Source organism: Chroicocephalus ridibundus, chromosome 3 (genome assembly GCF_963924245.1).
Source record: "Chroicocephalus ridibundus chromosome 3, bChrRid1.1, whole genome shotgun sequence".
Classification (NCBI taxonomy): Eukaryota; Metazoa; Chordata; class Aves; order Charadriiformes; family Laridae; genus Chroicocephalus; species Chroicocephalus ridibundus.
Window position 1 is genome coordinate 54697548 of NC_086286.1, and position 24402 is coordinate 54721949.

Genomic DNA, 24402 nt, shown 5'->3' on the forward strand with positions numbered 1-24402 from the left:
TTTTTTTTTTTTTTTTTTAAAAAAAGTGTTTGGCTTTGTCTTCAAAGTGTGCAATGGAGGGGCTGCATGAATCATTGCAATGGTTCCTACTAGACAACATTTCTCATTCTACTTAGCCTTCAACAAAAACAAAGCCTTTTATCAAAGCCCATGCTAATAAATTGTCTGCCACCCTCAGAAACGTAACTTTAATAGAATGGCTGGTTAAAGCTGGAAAAGCATTGTGCAAGTATCATGACAGTAGTTACTACAATGAACAGAGGCCTGTTCTGCCATTCTGAGCTACAGATGATGTCTGCTCTGGTACTGAATAGTACAGCAAGATAAAGGGAACAAAGTCTGTGATACACAAGGGCACATTTTGTCTGCTAATAATAGGCTTGGGACTGCCATAAATTCTCTATATAAATTATACAACAATACAGATTCTCTTTCTTAAATTTTTCTTCATCTTCCTTGCGGTTGAAAACCTGGCTAAATAACTTGCTGTTGCTTTGCAGCGTGTGTGCTCTTTGCTGTGGTAAGCATAGTCAGCAAGGGCAGTAAAACAAATGTTTCAGGACACTGATCTAGACTTAGTGCCTCACATAATGGGGTCTCATATAAACTACAAGGATAGGCATAAAGATTTTTTTCATCAGCTAATTCCCTGGGGTGCTGACAGCTGTCGTTTTGTTATTGCCTATGACTGGCACATTCAGAAACACTGTCTCAGGGCTTCCTCACTGGGCAAACTCTCCGGTGCCTTGGAAGGAGAAACAGTGTAGGAATGGAACAGGATGGCAGCACCTTCTGCTTGACTGTATTCAAAATACTGAGGTTTTGTTTACTGAGAGGTCATGTCTTCATATTTTTTCTCCTAACAAATGAGACTAGTGTTGGTGGTAGTGACGGTTGGGGAAGGTCCATGCAGTATTTGGTAGGCCAGAATACTTGGCAGAGGACACTTACTCTGAATGCTCAGCTACTATAGTTGGACTGGTCCTTTCCAAAATTATACAAGCATTTCTTAAGTAATGTAAGAGTTGATTTTTTTTTTTTTTTTTTTTTTCTGGAAATACTGCTGGGTCACGGGTTAGTACTGTTATTGATGTTTCCTTTCTGGGCTTATGGACTGTAACTGACAGAATTACAGTTTCAAGGAATAATTGAACAAATTGTGTGTATTGTGCATAGCCAAGCTTTTATTCTCTTGCCAAAACCAACTTTTGTTTGAATGTGAGTAGGGAACAAGCCAATAAAGCTAGAATTAAGGGGCAGCTGCTACTTCTTGGTTGGGGAGCATGGCTGGCATAGCCTGTAGAGGAAGGTGCAACTTCTAACATAAAGTTCTAAAGCTTGCGTTTACTTTGGAGCTGCTCTTGAAGACAGCAGAGGCCACAGTATATATATTATGTAGTCCAGACAATTCAAATAAAAATTTAAGTGGGTTATTTTGCACATATTTTATCAATAAAGACCTGATAGAGGAGTACTGTAGTCCATGGAATGGAGCCATATGCTGATGGGTTTTGCAGACTGAAATGTGAACATTTGTTTCCAAAGCCAAATGTAAATTCATTCAGAAAGATGGTGTTCTCTTTCCACGCTTACTTTTGTGAATATTGTCATCAGGCCTTTTTCTACAATAGAATTAGCTTTCATTTTAGTGTATTTAGTGTATTTAAGTGTAAAACAGGAGGTCTGTATTAACAGTCTGTTCAGAGAAATAAATGCACTTTGTAACCACTGATACTGTTTGGTTTTGCAGGTTGTCTTCTGAATTTTGGGTCTGAAGGTACCTTCTTGCTTTCTCAGCAAATCATGGACATCGTTGGTTTTCTGAAGTCTCAATTCATTTGCCACCTTCTGATCTGCTACATATTTATAGTGTCAGGACTGATCATTAACTTCATTCAACTCTTTACACTTATACTTTGGCCAATCAACAAGCAACTGTTCAGGAGGATCAACTGCAGGCTGGCTTACTGCATTTCAAGCCGTAAGATTTAATTTTGTTTTTTAAAATATTTCCATATTTTGTCTTGAGAGAATTGGTAGAAAAGTTCTGAAACATATTTCAAAGTAACCTTGAAATGAAGGTCATTAATGTAGTAATAAAAGTAATGAAAGGTCATTACTGCTTCCTACACCACTTGCATTTGTGTGAGGATGTGTATGCTTTGTTGAAATGTCCTGTTCTGCTGAAATGTTTTGCTCTTTTTATACTGTGATACTTGCTTGACTCAGGATGTAGAAGAAAGAATGCCTCTTGTTTGGCTATTAATCCTGTTCCATTAAGCCAAATGAGAAATACTGGCCAAATAATAGCTGAACTTGCTGACATGCATTATCTGTAGGCTTACAGTGTTAACAAGTCACTTCCAATAATGCTGTCAATCTTTTTATCATGGATGATTTTGTTTATGATCTTGGTTTAAGTGTTTAATGTGCGAATACTGTTCAGGACTGGGAAGTAACGATAAAAAAAAGAAAAATCTTTGATTTCATGTGCTTCTTTCTTAAGCTAGTTGTAAACTGTTGTTTCTTTGAATAGGCATTTCAGGCCTTAAGCTGCATCTGTATGTATTCAGTATATGTATACAGTTATAATGTAGAATATAGCAGGTAGGCTGTAAGCATTGAAAGAAGCAGGGGTTGCAATTATTTTTATTTTCTGGAGCAGATGGGAGCATAAGCTCAGGATATTACTTGTAGAAAGACCAGACCTTTGTAATTGCTGAGAGACATGACAATTCACTAACACTTGTCTAAACAGGTAATTCTCATGGAATGAATGTGACCTGTATCCATTAATTTCTTCTTTGTTAGTAGGAGGTTGATAGAATCTCCATGCATCAACAATGGATTATCACAGCATATGTAGTTTTCTTGATATTATCGGTTTGCTTATATGTTTGTTTTTAAAGAGCTATGACTGCAGTTTCAGCACTGAGGTATTGCAGTGCAACTTTTTAACTTCTACTTAATTGCTCTCAATTTACAGCAGAGAGCATTCTCCACAGAAGCGGTTAAAAAATACGGTAATGGGCCTGTGTTCAGTAGAATGTGCTGTTAAATGTGCCCACCTTCCAGAGAGATTTCCCTTGGCCTTTTGAAACTCAAAAGTACTTTCTAAAAATGAAAATGTTGCAAAGTGCATGCCTAAAGATTATTCAAGTGTGATGTCACCATCAATGCCAAGTGAGTTGTGGATGGTTTCATACTAGGGAAAATAGCCCTCCAGCACAGTATTTAAGAATTGTGTTGCAGAAATGCAGCAAAATGGTTTCCTTCAGGTCACCTGTTCTGCCACTAGGAACCTAACAAGGGAAAGCCTTGTTAGTATTCATAATGAACTGCTTGAGGGAGAAATCTGCCACACGTCTCAAATTGGAGGCCACCATGTATAATTTATCTCTCATCAGTGACTCTGATATGCAACTATTTAAAGCATTGTTTTTAAAGATACTTTTGACTTAAATTTCAAAGCTGTATCAGCATGTATAGGCCTAAATAATTTGGGCGTGTTGTTTTATGATTTCTGTAATACAGAGAGGGTGTTCCTGCTGAAAAATTTCATTTTTGCAGTCTGTGTTTATGTCCCTGAAGTAGTGAGTTTGCAAGTACTATTCAGTTGTATGTAAGAACAGTTGCATGAATATGGCCAGGTTTTTACCTTTTGCCTGGTAGCATAGTATACGTTTGAAGCTGTGGAATGTGGAAGATACTGTACAGCTGTATACAGATATATGTAGGTATATTATTATTATTTTTCATGCAGTGCCTTCTTCCCCATTCTTCCTTTTTGGCTACTTAGCGCAGAGACATCAGCTACTCTAGAGTCTCCAGACTGAACCCTTTAGCTGCCCTCAATCTAGTCTCATCTATATTGGGGGCTGATCACCGTGTGAGAGTGACAGACAGTGTGCTTGTCCTTTGTTGGGCAGATGGCTTCGTACTCGGGGCTGCTGATCTAGTCTTCAGTGTTGATGCCACTGTCAAAGGTTGTGTTGTGAGGTGTTTGCACAGTCATGCTCAGAACAAACTACCTCTAGGTTAAAGACAGTTACTTTAGCTTTACAACAGAGCAAGCTAACATTTGATATGAGTCACCCTTATCTGCGTGATATTTGAAAAGGGGAAAATGATAGTTAATTAAAAAAAGTATTTGGAAAAACTGAAGAATGCAGTAGACCAATTAATCAAACCCGATGTGTTTGTGTAGTAGCGTATGTGCAAGATAATGCATTTTGGGGGCCATTGGTGTACTGACTAATAAGTTATGTCTGTATGGGTCTGATGAGTGTCATGGAAACAGCCTATAGTTTGAGAAAATGAAGCTTAACCTTGGAGAACGTAAAGAGGCATGTGCTTTGCAATGGTGACTGTTGAGGTTTAACCCCAGCTGACAGCTAGGACCACGCAGCTGCTTGCGCAGTTCTCCCCCTTTCTCCCTCAAGAAGGGCAGGGAGAAGAGGGAGAAAAGGAGGAGAAAGGAAAAGAAAAAAACAACTTGTGTGTTGAGATAAAGACAGTTTAATAGAACAGTAACAGAAAAAGGAAAATAGCAATAATAATAATGATAATGGTAAAAGAATATACAAGATAAAGTAATACAACACAACTCACTCTCACTGCCTGGTCAATTGGTTGCCCAGCCCATCCCGAGCAGTGATCGTGGATTCGCGCCCCCGGTCACCCCCCATTTATATACCAAGCATGATGTCTGTGGTATGTAACATTCCATTGTCCCTTCCATTGTTCTGCCTATGCTCCTTCTCAGATTCTATGGGAAGCTGAAAAAAGTCCTTGAATAGTATAAACATCACCTAGCAACAACTAAAACAATATGCAGATTGACATGCCTTTCATATCAAATCTGAAACACAGCAGCCACTAGAAAGAAAATTAACTCTACCCCAGCTGAAGCCAGGACGGTGGCAAGCATCATGTTGCTTTGAGTGGCTGGTACAGCCTGAGTCACCAAGTCAACCAAAGAGTGAAACAGAACAGGCATGGTTCAACTTAAGAATGGAATGAAAGCAGCAGCTATCTTTAGATCTTGCAAGTTCAGTCAGTTTCCATTTGATGTCAAAGGCAGACATAAATGATTCCATAAAATCAGGGGAGAGCATTTAGTCTTTGACACGGTGGTCTGTGGGAAATTTTTTGGTTTGGTTTTGTTTTGTTGTCTTCTACTCCTTTTCTTCCTATCTCATTTTTAATATAAGAACATAATATTCTCACTTCTCCACATGCAACGTTTGCTGTCATACTGCATATGGGAAGCTAAACTGCTCTTGTGATTAATGACTTGTTCTCACTTCAGTAGTCCAACTTGAGTCGGGGTGTTATCTGTTCACATGAATCAAGCCAGACTAGCTCAAGTAAAAGTATTCATAGAATCATTTAGGTTGGAAAAGATCCTTATGATCATCGAGTCCAATCATAAACTTAACATTGCCAAGTCCACCACTAAACCATGTCCCTAACTGCCACATCTACGCGTCTTTTAAATACCTCCAGGGATGGTGACTCAACCACTTCCCTGGGCAGCCTGTTCCAATGCTTGATAACCCTTTTGGGGAAGAAATCTTTTCCTTATATCCAATCTAAACCTCCCCTGACACAACTTGAGGCCATTTCCTCTTCTCCTGTCACCTGTTACTGGGAGAAGAGACTGACCCCCACCTCACTACAACCTCCTTTCAGGTAGTTGTAGAGGGTGATAAGGTCTCCCCTCAGCCTCCTTTTGGTATTGAGAAGTTGTTGCCTTTCTTCAAACCAGTTGTGAATCCTGGGTTGGTCAGATTGGGTGAGTTTAGCTTCTCTACTGACCTGCTTAATTGTGTTTTAGCACCGGGGAGAACTTTCTAATAGCAGTGTAGCAAATGAAAAAAATGCCAATTTTTCCATCATGGCTTTTTATGAAATTTGAATCAGGTGAATGTTCAGCCATTGTTCAGCTTGAATCTCCTGCTCCACACATGGTGTGTTAGCCATTCACCAGATTGCAGTTTGGGTTGCTTTTATATCTCCAAAATACTTTTAATGTTTTGCTATGAATAAACTCTTCCTGTTTGATGCCATTATCCCATTTGACAACTATCTACAAGGTAATGCTACATTCTAGTCCTCCTTCCTTTGTATTTCTCAAACTTTACTGAAGACTGTTAGTTGCAGAGAGTGGACATTCAACTTGAAAAGAGCAGACTTTTGTCTGTTTTGGTCTTGAAATGGTCTAGTGCTAAAAGACTAGTAAGGGTTACGCACCCTCTGTTGCGTTTTAAACTTAAAGAAACAGAACAAAACAAAAACCCACAAACCTTTGGACTTCTAACTTTCACAAAATATTTTCTGGCTCCAAGTATATGTTCACTAACTGGTTCAACTGCCTGTTAATCCCTCTTTTGTAAAATGACAACCCTGATACACTCTCCCCAATACTGAACTCCACAGAGTGCACCTCTAATAAGGAAATTGAACACTGCAAACCTCAACAAGGTGGTAACAATAAAAATTTTAAAAATAAGTGTGCTTGGAAGATGGCCTTAGAACAAAGGTTGGACAAGCGATCAATCTTATTTTTTATTTTTAAATAATTTAGGGACATCTTATCCTCAGTCTCTTTTTCCAAAAGACTGAGGGACAAGATGTATGCCAAGGAAGGAAGCACTTAGTGTGGAATACATCACAGTTCTCATGGATGCTGTTTGTGCCTGAACTGGAAGAGGTGGGAATACATCTTCCTCCTCCCCCTTGTCTGAGGACAGCAAACCACCACAAAGGGTATGCACAGCTTTTCTGCACTAGCTTGTAAAGTTGGCCAAACACAGGTTGTTTTGATTATTAGTGCCATGTCTGCAGATGGCTGCGTAGCTCACTGGGGCAGAGGGAAAGTGGTTTGTGCTTCCTGAACCAGTTTGTATTTGGTAGGCTGGTGCAGTGCTACCCTCGGGTGAGCAGAGTGTGCTGGGCTCCTGCGGGCTGTTTGGATGTAACTCTGCTGTGTGCCAAGACTATAGGAGTGGGACATCCACATACAGGACAAATGGCTTCTTCAGTGGTGCTGGGTGTATTTACTCAGGAAGCTATTTGCCTGTGAGTGGAGCAGTGGTTGATAACTTGTCCTCTTGCTGCCCACTGTGTTGGGGGAAAATTCGCTTCTCCTTGTGCTGAGATCCACCTTGTGCTCCCAGCGTGAATGGCAAACTGGCCTTCTGCTGGCTTGCGGCACGAGGTGAACTTTGCATAAACAAAAGAGCTGCCAACAATGGCACAGTGGTGTGGACAGGTGCAGAAGGGCTTTAAAAACAATTGACTTAGCTTCTAATCTGCCTTCATAAATAAATTATAGTAGTACTAATACCTATTCTTGTGCTATGAAAGGGGTGTTATTACACCTCTGGGTAAAGTTACATTATGTAGGCTGCAGTTTGTAAATCCCTCTGAGGGGAAGGCCCTTCTTTGCATGGAAAGAGGCACCCTGATGCCTGCTCGTTGACTGCAGCAAAAACAAGATGGAAACTTATTCTTCTTATGACTGAGCTTTCTAGAAACAAAACCAGAAGAAATTGAGCACTGCTTCAAGTTCATCATCTTGGCTAGCTGTTACAAGACAGTGAAGCTCATTCCTTCCACTTACAACTGTAGGCTTTGCAATGTGAGAACTGGGCATCCAAATAAGGCTCTGTGGTAGTATGCGGGCCACGTTAATTCTCAAGATTGTTTTGTTTCCTTGCATGTGCTGCCCACTTGGAGTTCAGAGGAGCCCTTGGCTATTTTGCTTATTGTTCGTACCAAGGTGGTGCTGGGACAGAGAGGAGAATTCTCTCCTCTGGTGCAGCTGAGTAAGCGGGAAGGGATGGGGGAAGCAAGAGGGCCCCAGAGAGGCAGGGCTTGCTTCTTCCTCCACTTCCCTCTACCGCCATCTTGCACTGCAGAAGGAAGCCATCTGCTGTTGTTCAAAGTATGCCACAGTGTCCTTAGTATAATCGTGTACTGTTTTATTTATAAAGCAAATTGAGTTGTGCTTGTCAATGTAGATGTAGCGAAGAGCTTTCACAGGGCACTTAGGACTGCCTTCTTAGCCTGTTTGCAGTGTTGTTTTGAGTAATGTGTGCAAAATGACTTTTTCTCAAGTGCTACTTGTCCATATAAGCCTTTGTTGTCTTGGTTCCACACACCACATTCGTACAAAGCCACTGGTAAAGACTATGAATGGTTTACAACAAATACCAAGGGAAAATTGGAGGTCAGATTTGATAGTCATGGCAAAGAGAAAATGTTGATTTGGACCTTTGGAGAGCCAGACCATCATCTTAGCCTTCTCGTTTTCCCTCAAGCCGTGCCATGGGAATAACTGTAGAAATAGAGCGTACCAAGGAAATGCCCATGTTCCTTTCAGTCCAGATAAATTCCGCTACTGAGGGCAGGATAGTTATGGTAGCATGGCAGATCTGACTAGGCAGGTGCCCAAGTACTTACCTGGCTGGTGAGGTGTCTGTTGCAGCCTGCATGCTGCTGTAGCAGTTTTATTCTCAGCACTCGGGCTACCTTGGGTAACTCTGGACAAACCATTGCCATACCTCATTTCTGTAATGCAGTCTTAGCTTTCTTCCCATGTTCCCTGCAAATCTGAAGTAGGCGTTTACATGTTAGACTCAGTGGGGTGTCTTGCTTATAAGTTCCAATCGTTGCTGTTGATCACTGAGCCATGTACAATAAGGGTAGATGATGAGCTTTCTTTAAAATCTACTTTTGTTAGAATGGTGGATATCATTGAATCTTTGGATTCTTTTGCTCTCAAAAATTAAATTCATAGGGGTATATTGTGTGTGACAGATTTCGTTAAATATAAAATATGCTTGGAGCAGATAGGAGTGTATGTATATGTCATCATACAGTAATGTTTAATTTTCTAACTTGCTTTGTCTTCCCTTCCTTATAAGTAGTGTAGTAACATACTTAGCACTGCATCATAAAAAAGATCTCATGAAAAATGAGCAAAGTGACAGGAGTGATCTCACCTTTTGTTGCTAGCAAGGACAATAGAATGTGAGAAAGTAGTATCTGATTTACTGAAGCCATCCAAACAGGAGCTGCAGAAGGTATTCCTCTGATTTAAAATAATATATGAGAAGTTATGAACTCTGTAGCAGCATATTTTTAGCTTCTGCAGCTGTATTGCCTTTTAGTGTTTTAAAAAAAAATCCCTTAACGGGGCAAAACTGTGCTCCAATTTTAAACAGTCTGTGTTTCTAAATTTTATGACTTCAAGGTTTTGGTTTTGTTTGCCCAAAACATACTAGTAGTAAGCAGTCTTTCGAAGAGCTCTGGATTGTATCTCTCCTGAAAACGTGTCTGTAAGTAAAAAAAAATGTATTGGTATTTGTTCACAAAATAATACTGAGGGATAGGTAGATTAAATGTTGCAAGCAATGAAGTACACTGCAGTCTGTATTGGTGTGTTTTCCAGCTCTTGCTTGCTTCATTCTGGGGTCTGAGTCTTCTTCTAGGGGCAGGGAGCTGGAAAGTAGACTTAGAGATGTATGCCATAATACTGAAATATGAATCTCTTGACTCTTCAAGTGCTAGGCTGTATAATTGCCCTTCATAGAATCAGTCAGGCTTGATTTTAGGGGTAACGGGGAGATCATAGCATTTTTGTTTGTGGGTGTGATTTTGAAATGTTTTCTTTTTGTTGCTGAGTATTCTCTTGTCATATGATGGCATGTGCCCCAGTATCCTACTGTTGAGTTGTCCGAATTATTGTGTGCATGACGACATATGAGCATACAGAGTTTCCTTCTGGTAGATCATATTTGCTCTTATGGTTGATTTCCCTTTTGAAGCCTTCCAAAGGATCCAGGTACATCTTTCTCATCCTGAAATTAATTTTGCCCTCAAAAACTATTAGTTTCCTTTGCCTTGACAATGTAGATGTTTTGTTAGACTGGAAGTTGTTTACTCTAAAGTGTCATTTACTCTAATTCGTTAACATCTTCCTCCAGCCTGCTTCCTAATATCCTTTTATATCTGTTATGTACTTGTGACAATGGTGGTGGTTATCTGTACAGTTCCCCACTGATACCAAACCTTGAACTTCTCTAATTTGGAAAGACTGAAGGAGCCAATCACTGCAGCAGGTTCTCCATTATTTTGTTGGCGAAGTAAGATAATGTGTTTGTTCTCTGCATCCATCACAGGTTGAACTCCCTTTTTTCCACAATACGTTAGTGGAATTATATTCAGTTATGAATAAGTCCTCTGCAGTGCCTAGCAAATGCCTCCATACTTTCCCTACTACCATTAACTTGCTGTATCAACTAATAACATTTCAGTCCCTCTCATTTTATGCCACTTGCAGGCATTGTTATCCAGTTTTCATTGTGGTTCAGGTATTGAAAGTGAGCTTTAGTGGATCAACCAAGACTGTGTGCTGACTGCAGGCATGCTGTGTGAATGTAGTGCTGTTCTGTTCATGAAGGTGTGATTGAATGACATCTGTGCATGACCTTTAGCAGAGTTCCTAATTAGCCTAAAAGGGATATTGTTTGTTATGACCAGCTCTTAGTTTAGGAGCAAGAGAGTGCTTTCTGGGAAAATGGATGTGAAAAAAAACTTTTGGTATTGATGCTTTCTGTCCAAGACTGGTGAAGAGCTAGAGGCACTTAGTCTGATCCTTAATGAAAGGAGCATCTTCACTGTCACTGATCTTTATTTTGCTTTTGCTGGGGCCTTTGTAGAGGTTGCTTCATGTCTTCATTTTCTCTTTTTCTTTCCCCCCCCCCCCCCCCCTCAGATGCCTGATCGGAAGAAAGGTGATGGTGATAGCCTGCAGACTGGAGAGGGGGATGGTAGGGAAGCAATAGAAGGTGGACGACATTCTGTTTGGTGTCTAGCATCTCACATCACAATGTGTCTAGCACCTTTTGCTAAGCATTAGATCTGGCCAGCGAGCTTCCTAGATTCCGGAACCAGGGTAAATCTGGAGTGTTTGTATGAGACCCCACCTGGTGTACTGCATCCAGCTCTGGAGCCCTCAGCACAGGAAAGACATGGACCTGTTGGAGCAGCTCCGGAGGAGGGCCACAAAAATGATCAGAGGCCTGGAACACCTCTCCTATGAGGAAAGGCTGAGAGAGTTGGCGTGGTTCAGCCTGGAGAAGAGAAGGCTTCACAGAGACCTTACTGTGGCTTTTCAGTACTAAAGGGGGCTTATAAGAAGATGGGGACAAACTTTTTAGCAGGTCATGTTGTGATAGGAGAAGACGTAATGGTTTGAAACTAAAAGAGAGTAGATTTAGACTAGATATAAGGAAAACATTTTTTACAATGAGGGTGGTGAAACACAGGAACAGGTTGCCCAGAGAGGTGGTAGATGCCCCATCCCTAGAAATAGTCAAGGTCATGTTGGATGGAGCTCTGAGCAACCTGATCTAGTTGAACATGTCCCTGCTTATTGCAAGGGGGGGTTGGACTAGATGATCTTTAAAGGTCCCTTTCCAACCCAAACTATTCTATGGTTCTGTGAAAGTGCTTCCATCTGATATGACTCGGGAACGTGGTATCTAGTGATCCAAGCCATAGCACAGAATATGAAGACATTAATGTTTGTACAAGCTCCATGCTACAGTTGTTTATTCATTAAAGGTAAATAACACAATCAGGGGATCAAATTCTCCTTAAGAGACGTAGCATAATTGTAGAAACTCATTTTAGCTGTAGGGCTGATTTTAATTGCTAAAATGGTACCAAATCTGAAGGATTACCCTATGTAACCACCCTGTAAAAATGCAGAGAATAGCTCATTGATTGCCATCACCAGTTACAAGCAAATACAAACTAGCAGTAATCCAACCCTGTCTGGGGCAGAACACTACTTCCATAGGCAGAACTACTGGGGGAATTTTGAATTCTCCTGTGTTTGGTCAGGGAATGCATCTACTGGTGTAACATCCAAGTGAGGTGCGGTGTATTGTCTCATTGCTATTGGTTGGCTACATCTTCTACCTCCCTGCTCCCTTTTGTAATATACTGTAAGTATATTACAATATACTGTAAGTATTTTGTAATATACTCTAAGTGTATACCTAGGTGATTCTCTGTCTCCCAAAAGCATGAAAGTCACATAGCAGTGAGTTGTTGTGGAGTAGGTTTATCGGACTCATCCTGCAGCGAGGATTTCAGCAGCTGGTCCAATTAAAGTATCTGGTGTCTGACTGACTTTTTGCAGGAGGATTTCCAAACCAGTAGGAAGCAGTATTTCCTTTCAGCAGGTACTTGAGGTCTTTCAGTGTGACACTTGAGATGAAAGAGCTTCTGAGTGCACGTGCTTGGTACTCCTCTATGGGTAGATGCTTATTTCTTGTGACTGGTTTCCAACCTTCAGGTTAAGGCTTCTTACTTGAGGATTATGTTGCTTTCTCACTTTGGAGACTGTTGCAAGGTAGCAGGTTCTTCTTGGGTAATTTAAATATATGTTGTTCTTTACATCCATCTTGGCATAGTCTATGCTTAAACGTGTTTCTTCCAACACTGTGTTCAGAAGTAGGAATCCTTTAACTGTGGATAAGAAACCAAATGGAAATGTGTGCAAACCAATTCTTTCATCTGCTCGGTTTTGGGAAGCCATTTACCCCTTTGCTAGACCCACTTGGTCCTTGCTGAAATAACGTTTGAAACAAAACAAGCCACAAAGGGATAGAGGTATAAGAGATTAAACTGTAATAGTTTGTGGGTAGATTGTTTTGCTCTTCTGTTAGCCCACTTTTATTAGTATTTTAGATCTGTGTGCTTTTTCTGTACTCAAGAAAATTGCATTGGAGTGTCAATAACTAACATTTCCTTTCTGTCATGGTGTTAAAGAGCAGGAAGTACACTTCAGTCTGATTATTCTTCAGTTTACTTACCTGTGTTTCTAAATTGAATCTCCAGTATATTGCATCTCTGAGTGTGAGGTTTTCTTTGAAAGTTAAAAAACAAGTGAGCTTCCAAATACATGAGGGTTTTTCCATTGTACATAAATTTCTTAGTGCTCATTAGTACTTACATGGCTCTGTTAAAACAAAATAAAATCTAGGAATCGATGTGTACTGCTAATGAAAGATTTTGATGAATGAATGTATCTGCTGCTTGTGTTAGGTAAGGATATACAGGTAGTGATTGTACAGACTTGATTTCTCACTGTCATTTCTAACGAAGCTTACCCTTGGTTTTTGCTAAGCGTGGGAGATCTGCAGCTGTGAGGCTTTTGACAGGGGCTCTCGTTAATATAGAATTGCTGCTGTAAAGGAGTTCCTTTCCTGCACCACCCTCAAATGCTGTAGAGAGTCCTTTATTAGATGTTTTTCTTTTTTTCTTAAAGCAAACAAACTCTTACCATTCTCTGACATTTTCCGGGCTTTTTCCCTAGTTTATATGGTGTCTTATCTGAAGAGGTGCGATGTGCTAATAGTAGTTTGCTGAGGACTCTATATTGGCAAGCTAGCTGTAGAGAACTGAAGAATCTGTTACTTCTTTCAAACTCAAACTATGTATCTGTAGGGCCTATGTGAAAAACCTTGTACAAAGGCAAAAGATAGGGAGGCGGATGTTAACCTTGCAATATTCAGAAAAGTGCTTTCATTGGCTGGATGGGGTTATATTTTCAGAAATTGAATGCGAACTGAGCTTAGCTGAATTTTTATCAATGAGTTGTCCTGCCCAGCAAGATATATCAATTAAAGTTTTATTGTTTGAACATGTATTGCCTTTTGTGCTCATAAAGGAGGAGGAAGATACACAGGCAAAATAGCTGACATACCTCTTTAGTTTCCACATGTTCTTAGTCTATCTAGAGTTTCTATTTTTCCACAGTACATTTTCCTTTTACTATGACACTATATTTTCAGTATTTTTTAAATGCTGAGAGTTCAGGAAATTTCTCTTGGATTGAAGCTTACCATGGAGTTTGTCCTCCTTGTGTCTTCATAGGCTCTCACTCAGTGCTAGAAATCTGCATTAATTCATGCCTGAAATTCAAGGTTTCCTGAAAGGTGATTTAAATTTCCTTATTTGTATGGTGATAGCTTGTAGCTTCCTGTAGGTGCATGCAGTCCTCAGGTGAGAATTAGAAAGTCTGGAATGGCAGATCTACGAGTCTTTGAGATACAGGCCTTATTCTGATAAGAAGTGATAAATTTCTTCGTGTGGAAAGCAAATGATGGTTGCTAAGTAGACTATTATGCGAGTGCAGGTGAGCAAAAGGGCAAACAATGTCCCAGCAGCATCCCAAGCTGTGTGGGTTACACTATTAAACTTATTGACTTATAGTTAATATGAAGACAGGACCTGATGTACTGCTACTCAATGTATATGCCATGTAAATAAGTCCTTGAGAAGTTGTATTTCTGTGTTGGAAAGATGGGGATTGGACTTCTATTAAGAGCGGTGGTATGCTAGGTGTTCTTCCTGTGTTATGTAGGATACTAGAGTGCTGTAGTAATCTTCAGGACTGTTTTTCAAAGGTGGTTCCTGTGAACAGTATGAGAAGGTTGAAAATACTGTTGAGTACTATGTCCCAAATGGGGTGGGAATGGTAATGCTGTCTCTGGCTTTCCTACAGAGACTGAGAGTCAGGATGCTGCAGTCTCTCCTTTATTTCCAGATTTGTTGCTATAGAAGAGTCCTGTAATCATGATTGCATTTTTAAACAGGTCTTTTTAAAAGACCAAAAAAGGGATAGGAAGGTTGTCTGCTCTCATGTATAAGCAGGGCTGTGGCAGGTGGGTACTTCTGTAGGATGTCTTTCTTAAGATATGAAAAATAACTGTTGGTAGAAGAAACCCATGGGACCAACTTGTCTGTCTGGACGGGCGCCTCTACTGATTTCTGGTATTACCGTTGGAAGGTCATTTCTGCTGCTCCCTTCGGTGCCTCATTAGATCTTCACCAAGGAGTCGTGTGCTGGCCTTTGGGGACAGCCCTGGTGGACAGAGGAGCAGGAGGAAATGCCTGCTTGATTGTTATCTGCACTGACTGGTCCTGTTGCCAGGAGGAACTGCTGGTTTGTTGAAACGTAGGAGTATTGCTAAATTCCTCAGGGAAGGAGGATAAGAGGAGCCTTCAAATGTGAGACACAAATCTCTCACATGTGGCTGTTAAACAATTAATTTCCCCAAAGGGTTTGAAAAGAGCATTTCAAAACACTGACTACTGCAGATCTGTATGTGTGTTAAACCCCTTGTACTTGCAAGGCTGGCTTTGTTCCACACCCTGTGTAACTTGGAGAGAAGAAGCTGTTTTGTAGGCAGATTGTGTAGAGATAAAAGACAGAAAAAAGCTGTGAAATGAAATGTTTGAAGTGCACATCTGGTTTTTTTTCTGAAGGAAGGGTTGCTTTTAACTTTCAGTATGGAGGTAGTTTAAAAGGAACAGTGGCTAAAGAAATGAACAAAACTTGTTTCTGTATTGCTCCACCCTGCTAGCTCAGGACTGCACTAGAGAAGGCAGCATCAATTGAAACCTCTTGTATCAAGAATACATGTGCCAACTTAAAATTTCTTCTTCACCTGAAGAAAAATTGTGTTTTACGTTTTGTGAGCATTACATTAGAAAGACAGAATTTATTTGGTCAAACTTGAATGATCAGTATGCATTTTGAGAGGGAAGGCAATATGGGAATGGGAGCTGGGGGGAAGCTGGGAAGTGAGGTAGTGTGCCAGTACACCTGCAGTAACTGCAAGGGTCCTGTGCAAAGCTTGTGCCCAGATGAGAGCTGCTTGCTAAAATTTTAGAGGCGTGCCTTAATGTACAGGTTTTAACCACAACTTCTCAGTTCCTATCATAGTCCTTATGCGGATCTGAAATACTCTGACTTTCAGGATACATTGAAGGCTTGTGCATTTAAGATCTTGCATTAAAACTGATTCTGATCTTGATTCCTAAAGCAATTACAGCTTGGCTGTGTTACAGGAACGCAAGCTTGGCCATGTTAAACTGTATGTAGTTTATCTTGTTTGGTATGTTTCATCTGAGAAAACATTGATGACACTCCATCAAAAATGGTGAAACACTTTTTATCAATAAAGTGTTTGTTGTCTTCATTCTGTAAGAAAATGAAGTGGATCATGTTCATGGAGCTGAGGCACAGCAAGCACCAGAACTCTCATTGTGTAATATCGGCCTTCAAAATTACAGCCATAATGTTTCAATAAAGCAACATGTTTTTTCACTTACTACACTAGCCAGTTCATGTATGTGTACATGGACTTTTTAATTCTATGACTAAGCAAGCATTGAGGTTCAATTGCCAAGAAGATCAAACTACAGATAAAGCTTTAGCTTTGTAACGGGTGTGATGAGTCTAATCCTTATTTTGTGTAACTCAGCATGTTGTAACAGTGACTACACTGGAATCGAGGATTATTTTATGCCAGTTGAGGATCTGGACAATTTAAGTAAATGTGAGTGTGTGTTTGGGGAGGGAAGTGGGGAGAAAAATATCTGTGTACCATCAGTCTTCAGGAACTAATGTTTACTTATGGCTAATGCAAAAATCACATTTCAGCTTGAAGTTACATTTGATTCTTATAGTGTACAGAATCAGCTGGAGGGGTACAATTGGCGTTGGTTAGTAGGTTGGTTTGGTTTGGTTTTTAACTACAAAATATATCTACCTCTCTCTGAATCTGTGATTTTTATCTTGAAGTTGTGTTTACAAATTACTAGGTGTTGGGAGGAGGTGGTTGTTATCACTTTAAAGTGGTAGTTTTGTTTGTACTTTAATATTCCAAATGGAGCATTTATTAAGTGTTCCTTTTAGCATGTTATTCCTTGCCAGTCACAGACTACCTCTACATAGAGCATGCCTTTGAGCAATTATCAGTGAGCTCTGCTTTCAGCAGCCTTTGCGTGCTCTGTGCTCCATAAAAAAATTCTGCCTTGCATGCTTGCCTGGGCACTGTTGCTGTACGCTGCGTGCCCTGCCTTTGCTTTCTACATGTAAAAGGTGAGCAACGGCACGTGGGCTCTGTGGCCAGCCTAGGGCTCCCTCTGTGCCCTCTGCCTAGGCATGTTAGATGAAACCCTGCTTTCTGTCCACATTCCTTGTTGAGTTGTGTGGGCTTTTTTAAATAAATGGCCATCTCTGGTTTGAAAATCAAAGTGTATTTTAAAACAGAGGTTTGAGTCTTGTTTTAGATTTATTTTTCCTTTGCTGTTTGGCTATTTTTTCTTAGCTAAGAGCAGAGAGAGACTTTGTCTTCAGATTTGGGGCTAACCCCTTGGTCTGGACCCTCTGTAGAAGAAGCTCCGTTCCCTCCTGTTCATCTTTCTCTGCAAGAGGATGTAGCTCTTGCACAAAGTTCATAAATCAAATTCCTCCTTGCTGAACTTTAAGATCTGCTTGCTTGGCCCACTGCTGTACTGTGTCAAGGAGTGATCTGATGTGCTGCAACATAAGGATTTGAGGACTCTGGGTTGATTTCTCCTTGTGTAAGACTCCATGCAATCTTCATCCCACAGAGCCAGGCTGTTGGAGGAGGCTTTGCATGCCATCTGGCTGAATTGTTGTCCTCTGCTCCTGGGCTGTTTTTTCACAAGCTTCTCAGTCACACCCTTGGCAGTCAGAAAAAAATTGGAAGGAATGATGCTTACAGCAACCTACATCATGAGTGATTTCTGTCCTTCAGCTGAACTTGCTGACGTTGCTTCTTCCACTCCTGTCAGGCTACATGGTAATTCCAGTTGGAGAAAGATCTGAACTGGCAAAAATTGCACAGTTTTCAAGTAACAGGCCCATAGCGAGAGAGGACTCGAGTACTTCTAGGCTCTTCCTGTCCCTTCTTGGTTCTGTTGTGGTGCAAGCTGTTTGCAAAGACATTGAAGCAGCAGTGTTGATAACACAGGAGGTTATTGTCTAAGCCTTCAAATAAGGTCAGTAAAATCAAATGCTAAATAATGTTTATTTGCACTGGCTTTCTGCTTTCCAGCTTTTTAGGCAAGATTTTTAGAGAAGATCCAAATGGCCTGCACAGAACCTCAAAGACCTCAGGCACAGTGCCAGCTGGCAACCTAACAACTCTGCAGTCTGCCCTTGTTGGGTCTGGTATAGCAACCAGAACTGGGGCTATTACTGTGCTTCTCTTCATTTCAAGTGGCTGAAGTCCTGTGAGAAGTCTATGATGACCATCAAGAAGGGATGATCTTAAAAAGCTGTAAATCTTCCAAATGCAAAGGGAAAATGTCAACCTGCATGATTTAAAGCAGAGTATTTCAATCCATTGTAAATCAGTAGTGTGTATGGCCTAGAGGATGGGAGGAGGATAACTTTGTCTACATCACCTTGCAAGCTGATAAACACTTCATCCAAGTCAGTGAGTCACATGGGTCCTGTGGATCTTTAATTTTGAGAAAATTGGGGCAACAAAGGTGGTCAAGGAGCTAAGTTCAAGGAAATCACTGACTCTTGCGATAGGCTGCCTTTTTTTGTTCTGGGGTTTCTGTAGAGTTTTAATCAGTTTGTCATGGGAGAAAATTCTGGTACCTGATATACTTTGTGTAATATTGTATCCCCTGCTTAAATCTTGAAGTTTTTCCTGTTTTTTTTCCTGTGATTCTGTTGTGCTAGAAATACTTGTGATAAAGTTGAAGGAAATATCAATAGTGCGTATGCATCTGATCTTGTGATACCTCTCTACTCCTGACACATGCACACCTTGTTTGCATGATGGATCTTCATTTTGCCACTGCTGTGACAAGTCAGATTGTGCCTTTTGAAAGAAGCAGTATCTATTTCTCCTGTACCTACTTGAAATGGTATGTCTGACTGATACTCTTCATAATTTGCAAAGCATTGAATAGGAGAATGTCGTGGTTACCAGAGAAGCGGAGCCTGCCTTTTGTAACTGTCAGAGGCTGTCATTTTGGAAACTGAATAGAAGAGCGTAAACTCTGAGCCTGATGATTATGCAAGGTTGCCATACACCATGTAAGCTAAACCTTTGTTTCCTAGGAAGGGTATTCAATGCAAATAATACTGAGAATACAACACTGTTGCAGCAAACATGCAAAAGCAAGAAGCTAGTTACTTCTCTGCGCAGTATTTCTGCAGTGTTGTATTGAGCCACTGTGACTACAGAGTAGGAAGCCAGTAATGTTTTGGTTTTTTCTTTTTTTGGTGGGTACCCTTTTAGTTTGAGCTGTGAGAGGTTAGGCAAGTCAGTGGTATCTTAACATCCTCGCCTGCTGGAGCATACGAGCTGCAGGCGGTCTGAACAGGTTGCGACGTTCAGCCTGTGTATTCTTTTTCTTTCCTTCTTGCTGCACTTAAGTTCTGAGGAAATATTAATGCAAGCATAGTCAAACTAAATGTGATTTCAGAGGCACTGGTGTGCTTACCTGTGGTGTAATATTGCATGCTTTGTGTGTATGTCTGTCTTAACAGAATGTACTATTTCTGATGTGTATTACAGTCTTTGGTTAAAAAAAAAAGTGGGTCTTTTTGTGTATTTATATATTTGGATAACTTCAGTTTGAGGGGTTACACGCTACACCCAGTACGAAAACCACAGCTTTATACGTACTTGATCAGGTATATTTTATCTGTAGTACTTTATTTTTAATTCATGAAAGCCATTTATTTGATTTGTATTTTCTGACCTTATTGTCCCTTTAAAGAACACTTTGTGAAAGTCACTGTTAGGGATTAAGAAGCTAAAATAAGCACCGGGACATAGTTCTTGTCTCTCAAGACCTCACGTGGTGAGATGCTGTAAGATTACAGGCAGAGACAGGGAATTCAAGGAATGCAAGTGAAAAATGAGTAATGGTTTTGTTCTGAACAATGTTCTCAAAGTGATAGAGGTTCCGTGGCTATTCAACATTAACTCTGATGATATAATACAGGTACTTAGTCAGCTTTTTGTGTCCTGTCCTGAAATCCAGATAGAATATGTTGTGCATAAGAACACTAAGTAGAAGTTATCTGCTTTAACGCCTACAAATAAATTGTTTGTAGCATGTTATTTCTAGTAATATGTGGATATTTCTTATGAGCGCGCTAGTTATCTGAAATCAAAAGCCAAACACAAATACTATTGGAAAAGTACAGGAACCTTAGATGCCATTACCCCTAGTTTTCTTGTTCTGCTGTTCTGTAGAGATGGTAATTCGTTCTTTTTATATGTTTGCACCTCTATGAAAAGTAGCTCTTAGAGTAACTAGAGGATTTATTTCAAAGCATTGCAAATTTTCTTAGGATTTAAATTATCTTTTGCCCAGTTTGCTAATCAAATTCACTTTTCTTCCAATTTGTGCTAAAGATTGCTTTCTATGGCAACCAGTAGCGTCTTTTGTCATCAGTCATTTTTCTCTGAGATAAATTCACATCTGTTCTCATCAGTAACTGAAAACACAGGTTAAACAACTTGAAGGCATGGATTTAGAGCAACAAAAACAATGGTATTTTCTCTCTTGATGTGCCATTTTGGTCTGAAATGCTTTCTTTCGAAGGTCCAAATTTTTGTTTGCTTTGAAACTAAAGAGGATAAACTTTATGTAGAAATTAAGAATATTGTAAGAATACATGCTAGAAGGAGAGAAATTATGTGAAAATAGGTTTTCTTCCTAAATATGTGGATGAAAGTTTCACTTAAGAGTCAAATAAATTTCCTAAACTTTAGATGATCTAATTAGTACATATAAGCAATGCATAAGGCAAAAAAAAAAAACGGTCACATGAACTGCGGGTATTCTGAGTGAAAGTATGAGCCCTAAGTATGAACAATGTTGATAGCCCTATAATTAAGGAAATGCTAATGATTCGTTATGTCAAAGAAGTCAATTGTGATTGAATAAATACAAGTTAAGACTGTGATATCTATTAATTTAGTTCACATTTGCTTTTATGCATACTTGAATTTTCAGATCCTGGCCCCCTGGAAGATGATTTTTTCAGCTGAGAACTCCTTTGGGAAAGGTTGTGGGCTGGTGCAACCCTGCTTAAACAGAAGCTTTTGCATATTGCTGCGAGATACTGGCTTCCTCCTTGTCCAGTGAACGCTCCTTGCAGCCTGTGGTAGCGTAGCTCTGCAGTGTGTTTCTCAAGCAGTGATGGAAGAGAGGAGACATTGGTCTGTAGGTGTCACAGATGGAGTAATGCACTTCACTCGTAAGAGAGAAACAGCTATAAATTTATTGATATAAAACAGCAGTTTCAACAAAACTTGATAGTAAATTCAACAGTGGTTTAGCAAGATTTGATGGCAAAAGGTACACATCGTACAAAACTGTCAGGGAGACCTGCTGACTCACGAGGTTCAGAGAGGACCCCTTGCTTTCTAAACTCCTTCTCAGAGTGGAGTCTAGGTGCGGCAGGATCCAATCCTGGTCCCAGATGTGGTCAATGGTTTATGTCTAAAGGATTATATGTGCACAATCAACCTAAGATATAATCTTAGTGAAGCTTCAAGGTTTAGCATGCAATTAGTCACTTACTGAGGATCTGTTGTGGCAAGGAATCTCTCAACCTTGAAGCGTAATCTTGAGAGGTGTCCCTACTCAAAGGGAGATCCTGGTGTGCAGCCTGCGGAGAGCTCAACGGGCTCTTGGGCTATTTCCTGTTTATAGGGGCAAGATGATTGATTTATAGTCATATTTGCATATTGACCAGTATCAGTACTTTATCAGTACTGTGGTTAGGCAGGCGCATTGATCAAGTTAGTCTTGGCTATTTTGTTGTTATCTGTCTCCCCCAAATCTACGTTGCCATCGTAACCGGATGCACCCTTTATGACGGCCATGGGTGGTTATTGTTGGGGCAAGGTTACAGGAGATAAAGGTCAGGTTGGGGGGCGAGCACACCCTCACAATAAGACAATCTGTTTGGAAAATCTCGCTTTTTTTCTAATGACAGGAAATAGGACTAGAAAGGAGTTCCTGAGTCATTGAAATAAATTCATACTGTTTCTAGCAACAGTATAATGTACTCTTTTTAAGATTAATCTTGTTCAATTTATAAAGGTGTAAAGTATTTTTAATCTGTCAAAGCAATTAAAACGCAGCTTCAGAATATCAGATACCTGTATTTTCAGTCATTTTAGGCACTGTTGTTCTTGCGCTAGTGGCATTTAGCTTAAATTGTTCTTTTTCTGCACTGTTAGCCTCCCACATCCTTAAGCCATATTTATGGGGGGCAACCCAGTCCTTTCTCAGCATTTGTTTGATAGCTTAAGTGAGCCACGCTTTTCTCTTTTCAGGTCATCCTGATAGCCCTGGTCTGCATCTGCTTTGTTTCAGGTTTTCCTTCCTGAGTGTGGAGTCTGGTACTGATGTGCTGACCCAGAGATAATCTTAGTAGTGCAATGCGCTTTTCCCTTTCTCTCCAGGAACAAACATCCTAATGCCATCTTTCTCCTCCTTAAAACTGCATAATATGAACAGAGCAGAAACTTTCAGTGGCAAGCTAATGTTCCCAGATATCTCTCCTCTGTCATTCCAGATTATGAGGCTCTATTTTATTAGGCATCACACAATGATCTGTCCTATCAAAATTAATTCAATTTCTGTTACCTTAACTCTCAAGGTCATCTGATTCTTAAGACGTGTTCTGACTTTGTATTATCCACAACATTTATTAATTTGCATTGAATGCTTTAGTCCTCAGGAACGCTTCAAGGAGATCTTTCTTTATCCAGATTGACCAAAAGACAACAAAAAGAGATAGTTGCACTTCTTAGTTTAGTTCTCCTTTACAGCTGTTTACTAATCTTCAGTTTCTCTTTGATTTAATAGCAATTTCTTTCATTGTACCATATGAATGGCCTAGTGTAGCCTGGGTGCATTAGATTTGAAGTCTCTCTTTTGTCTATAAAATCAGAGTTATCAGATAATGACATACAGACCTGCCTCTGAAAAATTATAGAGGGTTTGTTTTCCTAAATTCCAACTTTTGCAGACAACTCTTCTGAATAACTTGGGTTTTGGTTTTGTTTTGTTTTCGTTCTGATGTAATACTGAGGCCTGATTATTATGTCTGCAGTTACCCTGATCATTTATCTACTCACCAGTCTAAGTATTGGTAGTATTTTTTTCTACTCTTCTCTATTTTTAAAAACATGGTGCCATGCTCAATCTGAAACTATTTTTCTGATTAGACTTCATTAACCTCTGATTCAGTGTTTTGGGAGGTCATCTGGGTCTCCCCGAGTTGAAATTCCTTAGATTATGAGTTTTGCATTACCTTTGTTTTCATACTGCTCCCTTGTCAACAGTCTTCCTTGTTGCTTTCTCATTGGTGATACTGGGGCAAGAGTGTTTGTTTTGTTTGGTTGGTTTGTTGTTGTTTGCTTATCTAAAGACATTTCTCTCATCCTGGCTAGGAATTACTGAATGACTGTCTTAGTCATTTGCTGTAGTCATTAGTCTGCTCACCATTCAGAGACAGAATTTAATCATAAAGAGTGAATTCTTTATAGTTGTACTGGGTCTAGCTGGTACGGATTTTTTTTTTTTTTTTAAATAGCCTGTATGGTGCTGTGTTTTGGATTTGTAATTATAACAGTGTTGATAACACACCAGTTTTGGCTATTGCTGAACAGTGCTTTCACAGCATCAAGGCTTTCCCTTCTTCCCTGCTCTGTTCCCCCCCAGCAAGTAGGTTGAAGATGTGCAAGAAGTTGGGGGTGGGTGCAAGTAGGACAGCTGATCTGAACTGACCAAGGGCATATTCCATGCCATATAATGTCATGCTCAGCAAGAAAAACTGAGGGGAAGGTTGCTTTTTGAAATGCAGCCATTACTTCAAGACAGGCTGGGCATCGGTCTGCTTGTGGGAGGTGGTTGCTTTCACGTCACTCGTTTTGGTGGGGTTTTTTTCCTCCTTTTCATCTTCCTCTTTTCTTTGCTTATTAAACTGTCTTTATATCAACCCATGAGTTTTCTTGCTTCTGCTCTTAATATTCTCTCCCCTGTCCCACTGGGGATGGGAGAAATGAGCAAGTGGCTGTGTGGCACTTAGCTGCTGATCAGGGTTAACCCACCTTTGTCACACCTAGTTTGGGGCAACATGGCTGAGGAAGTGCTTGAGAAAGCAAAGAGAATAATCCAGATTTTTCTGAAAGCTGATACTGCCATAAAACAAAACAGGGTCAAAGGACCTTCATGAGAGATCCGGTTTTGGGGAATAATATATCAAGATGGGCATCATAACATCCCTATGGTCTGGGGGTATAGAGGATCTGAGGCCCACAGCACCCCAAATGAAAAAAATATTAGCAATGTTATGAGGGGGGTTGAGCTGCTTCAGAAAGAGTTGGTACAGAAGCAGAGCTCCTCCTAGCTGCTTGATTTAGCTGCTGACCATGGTTAAGCCACAACATGTATTTTTCTCAAATAATATGAAAAAAAATAATCCTTCCATAACCAAATGAAGTATGG

At 40.1% G+C, this 24402-nt stretch overlaps 1 protein-coding gene across 3 annotated transcripts in view; it reads left to right on the forward strand.

Moving 5' to 3' along the window:
- AGPAT4 (1-acylglycerol-3-phosphate O-acyltransferase 4) overlaps positions 1 to 24402 on the forward strand; it is an 83470-nt gene that overhangs the window by 13058 nt on the left and 46010 nt on the right. For all 3 annotated transcript variants that reach the window (XR_010070316.1, XM_063329196.1, XM_063329198.1), the window contains exon 2: positions 1751 to 1981. Coding sequence is in view for 2 of the 3 variants with exons in the window: in XM_063329196.1 (XP_063185266.1) it covers positions 1804 to 1981 (178 nt within the window). In the remaining variant the exon portion in view is untranslated. The remainder of the gene's footprint in view (positions 1 to 1750; positions 1982 to 24402) is intronic.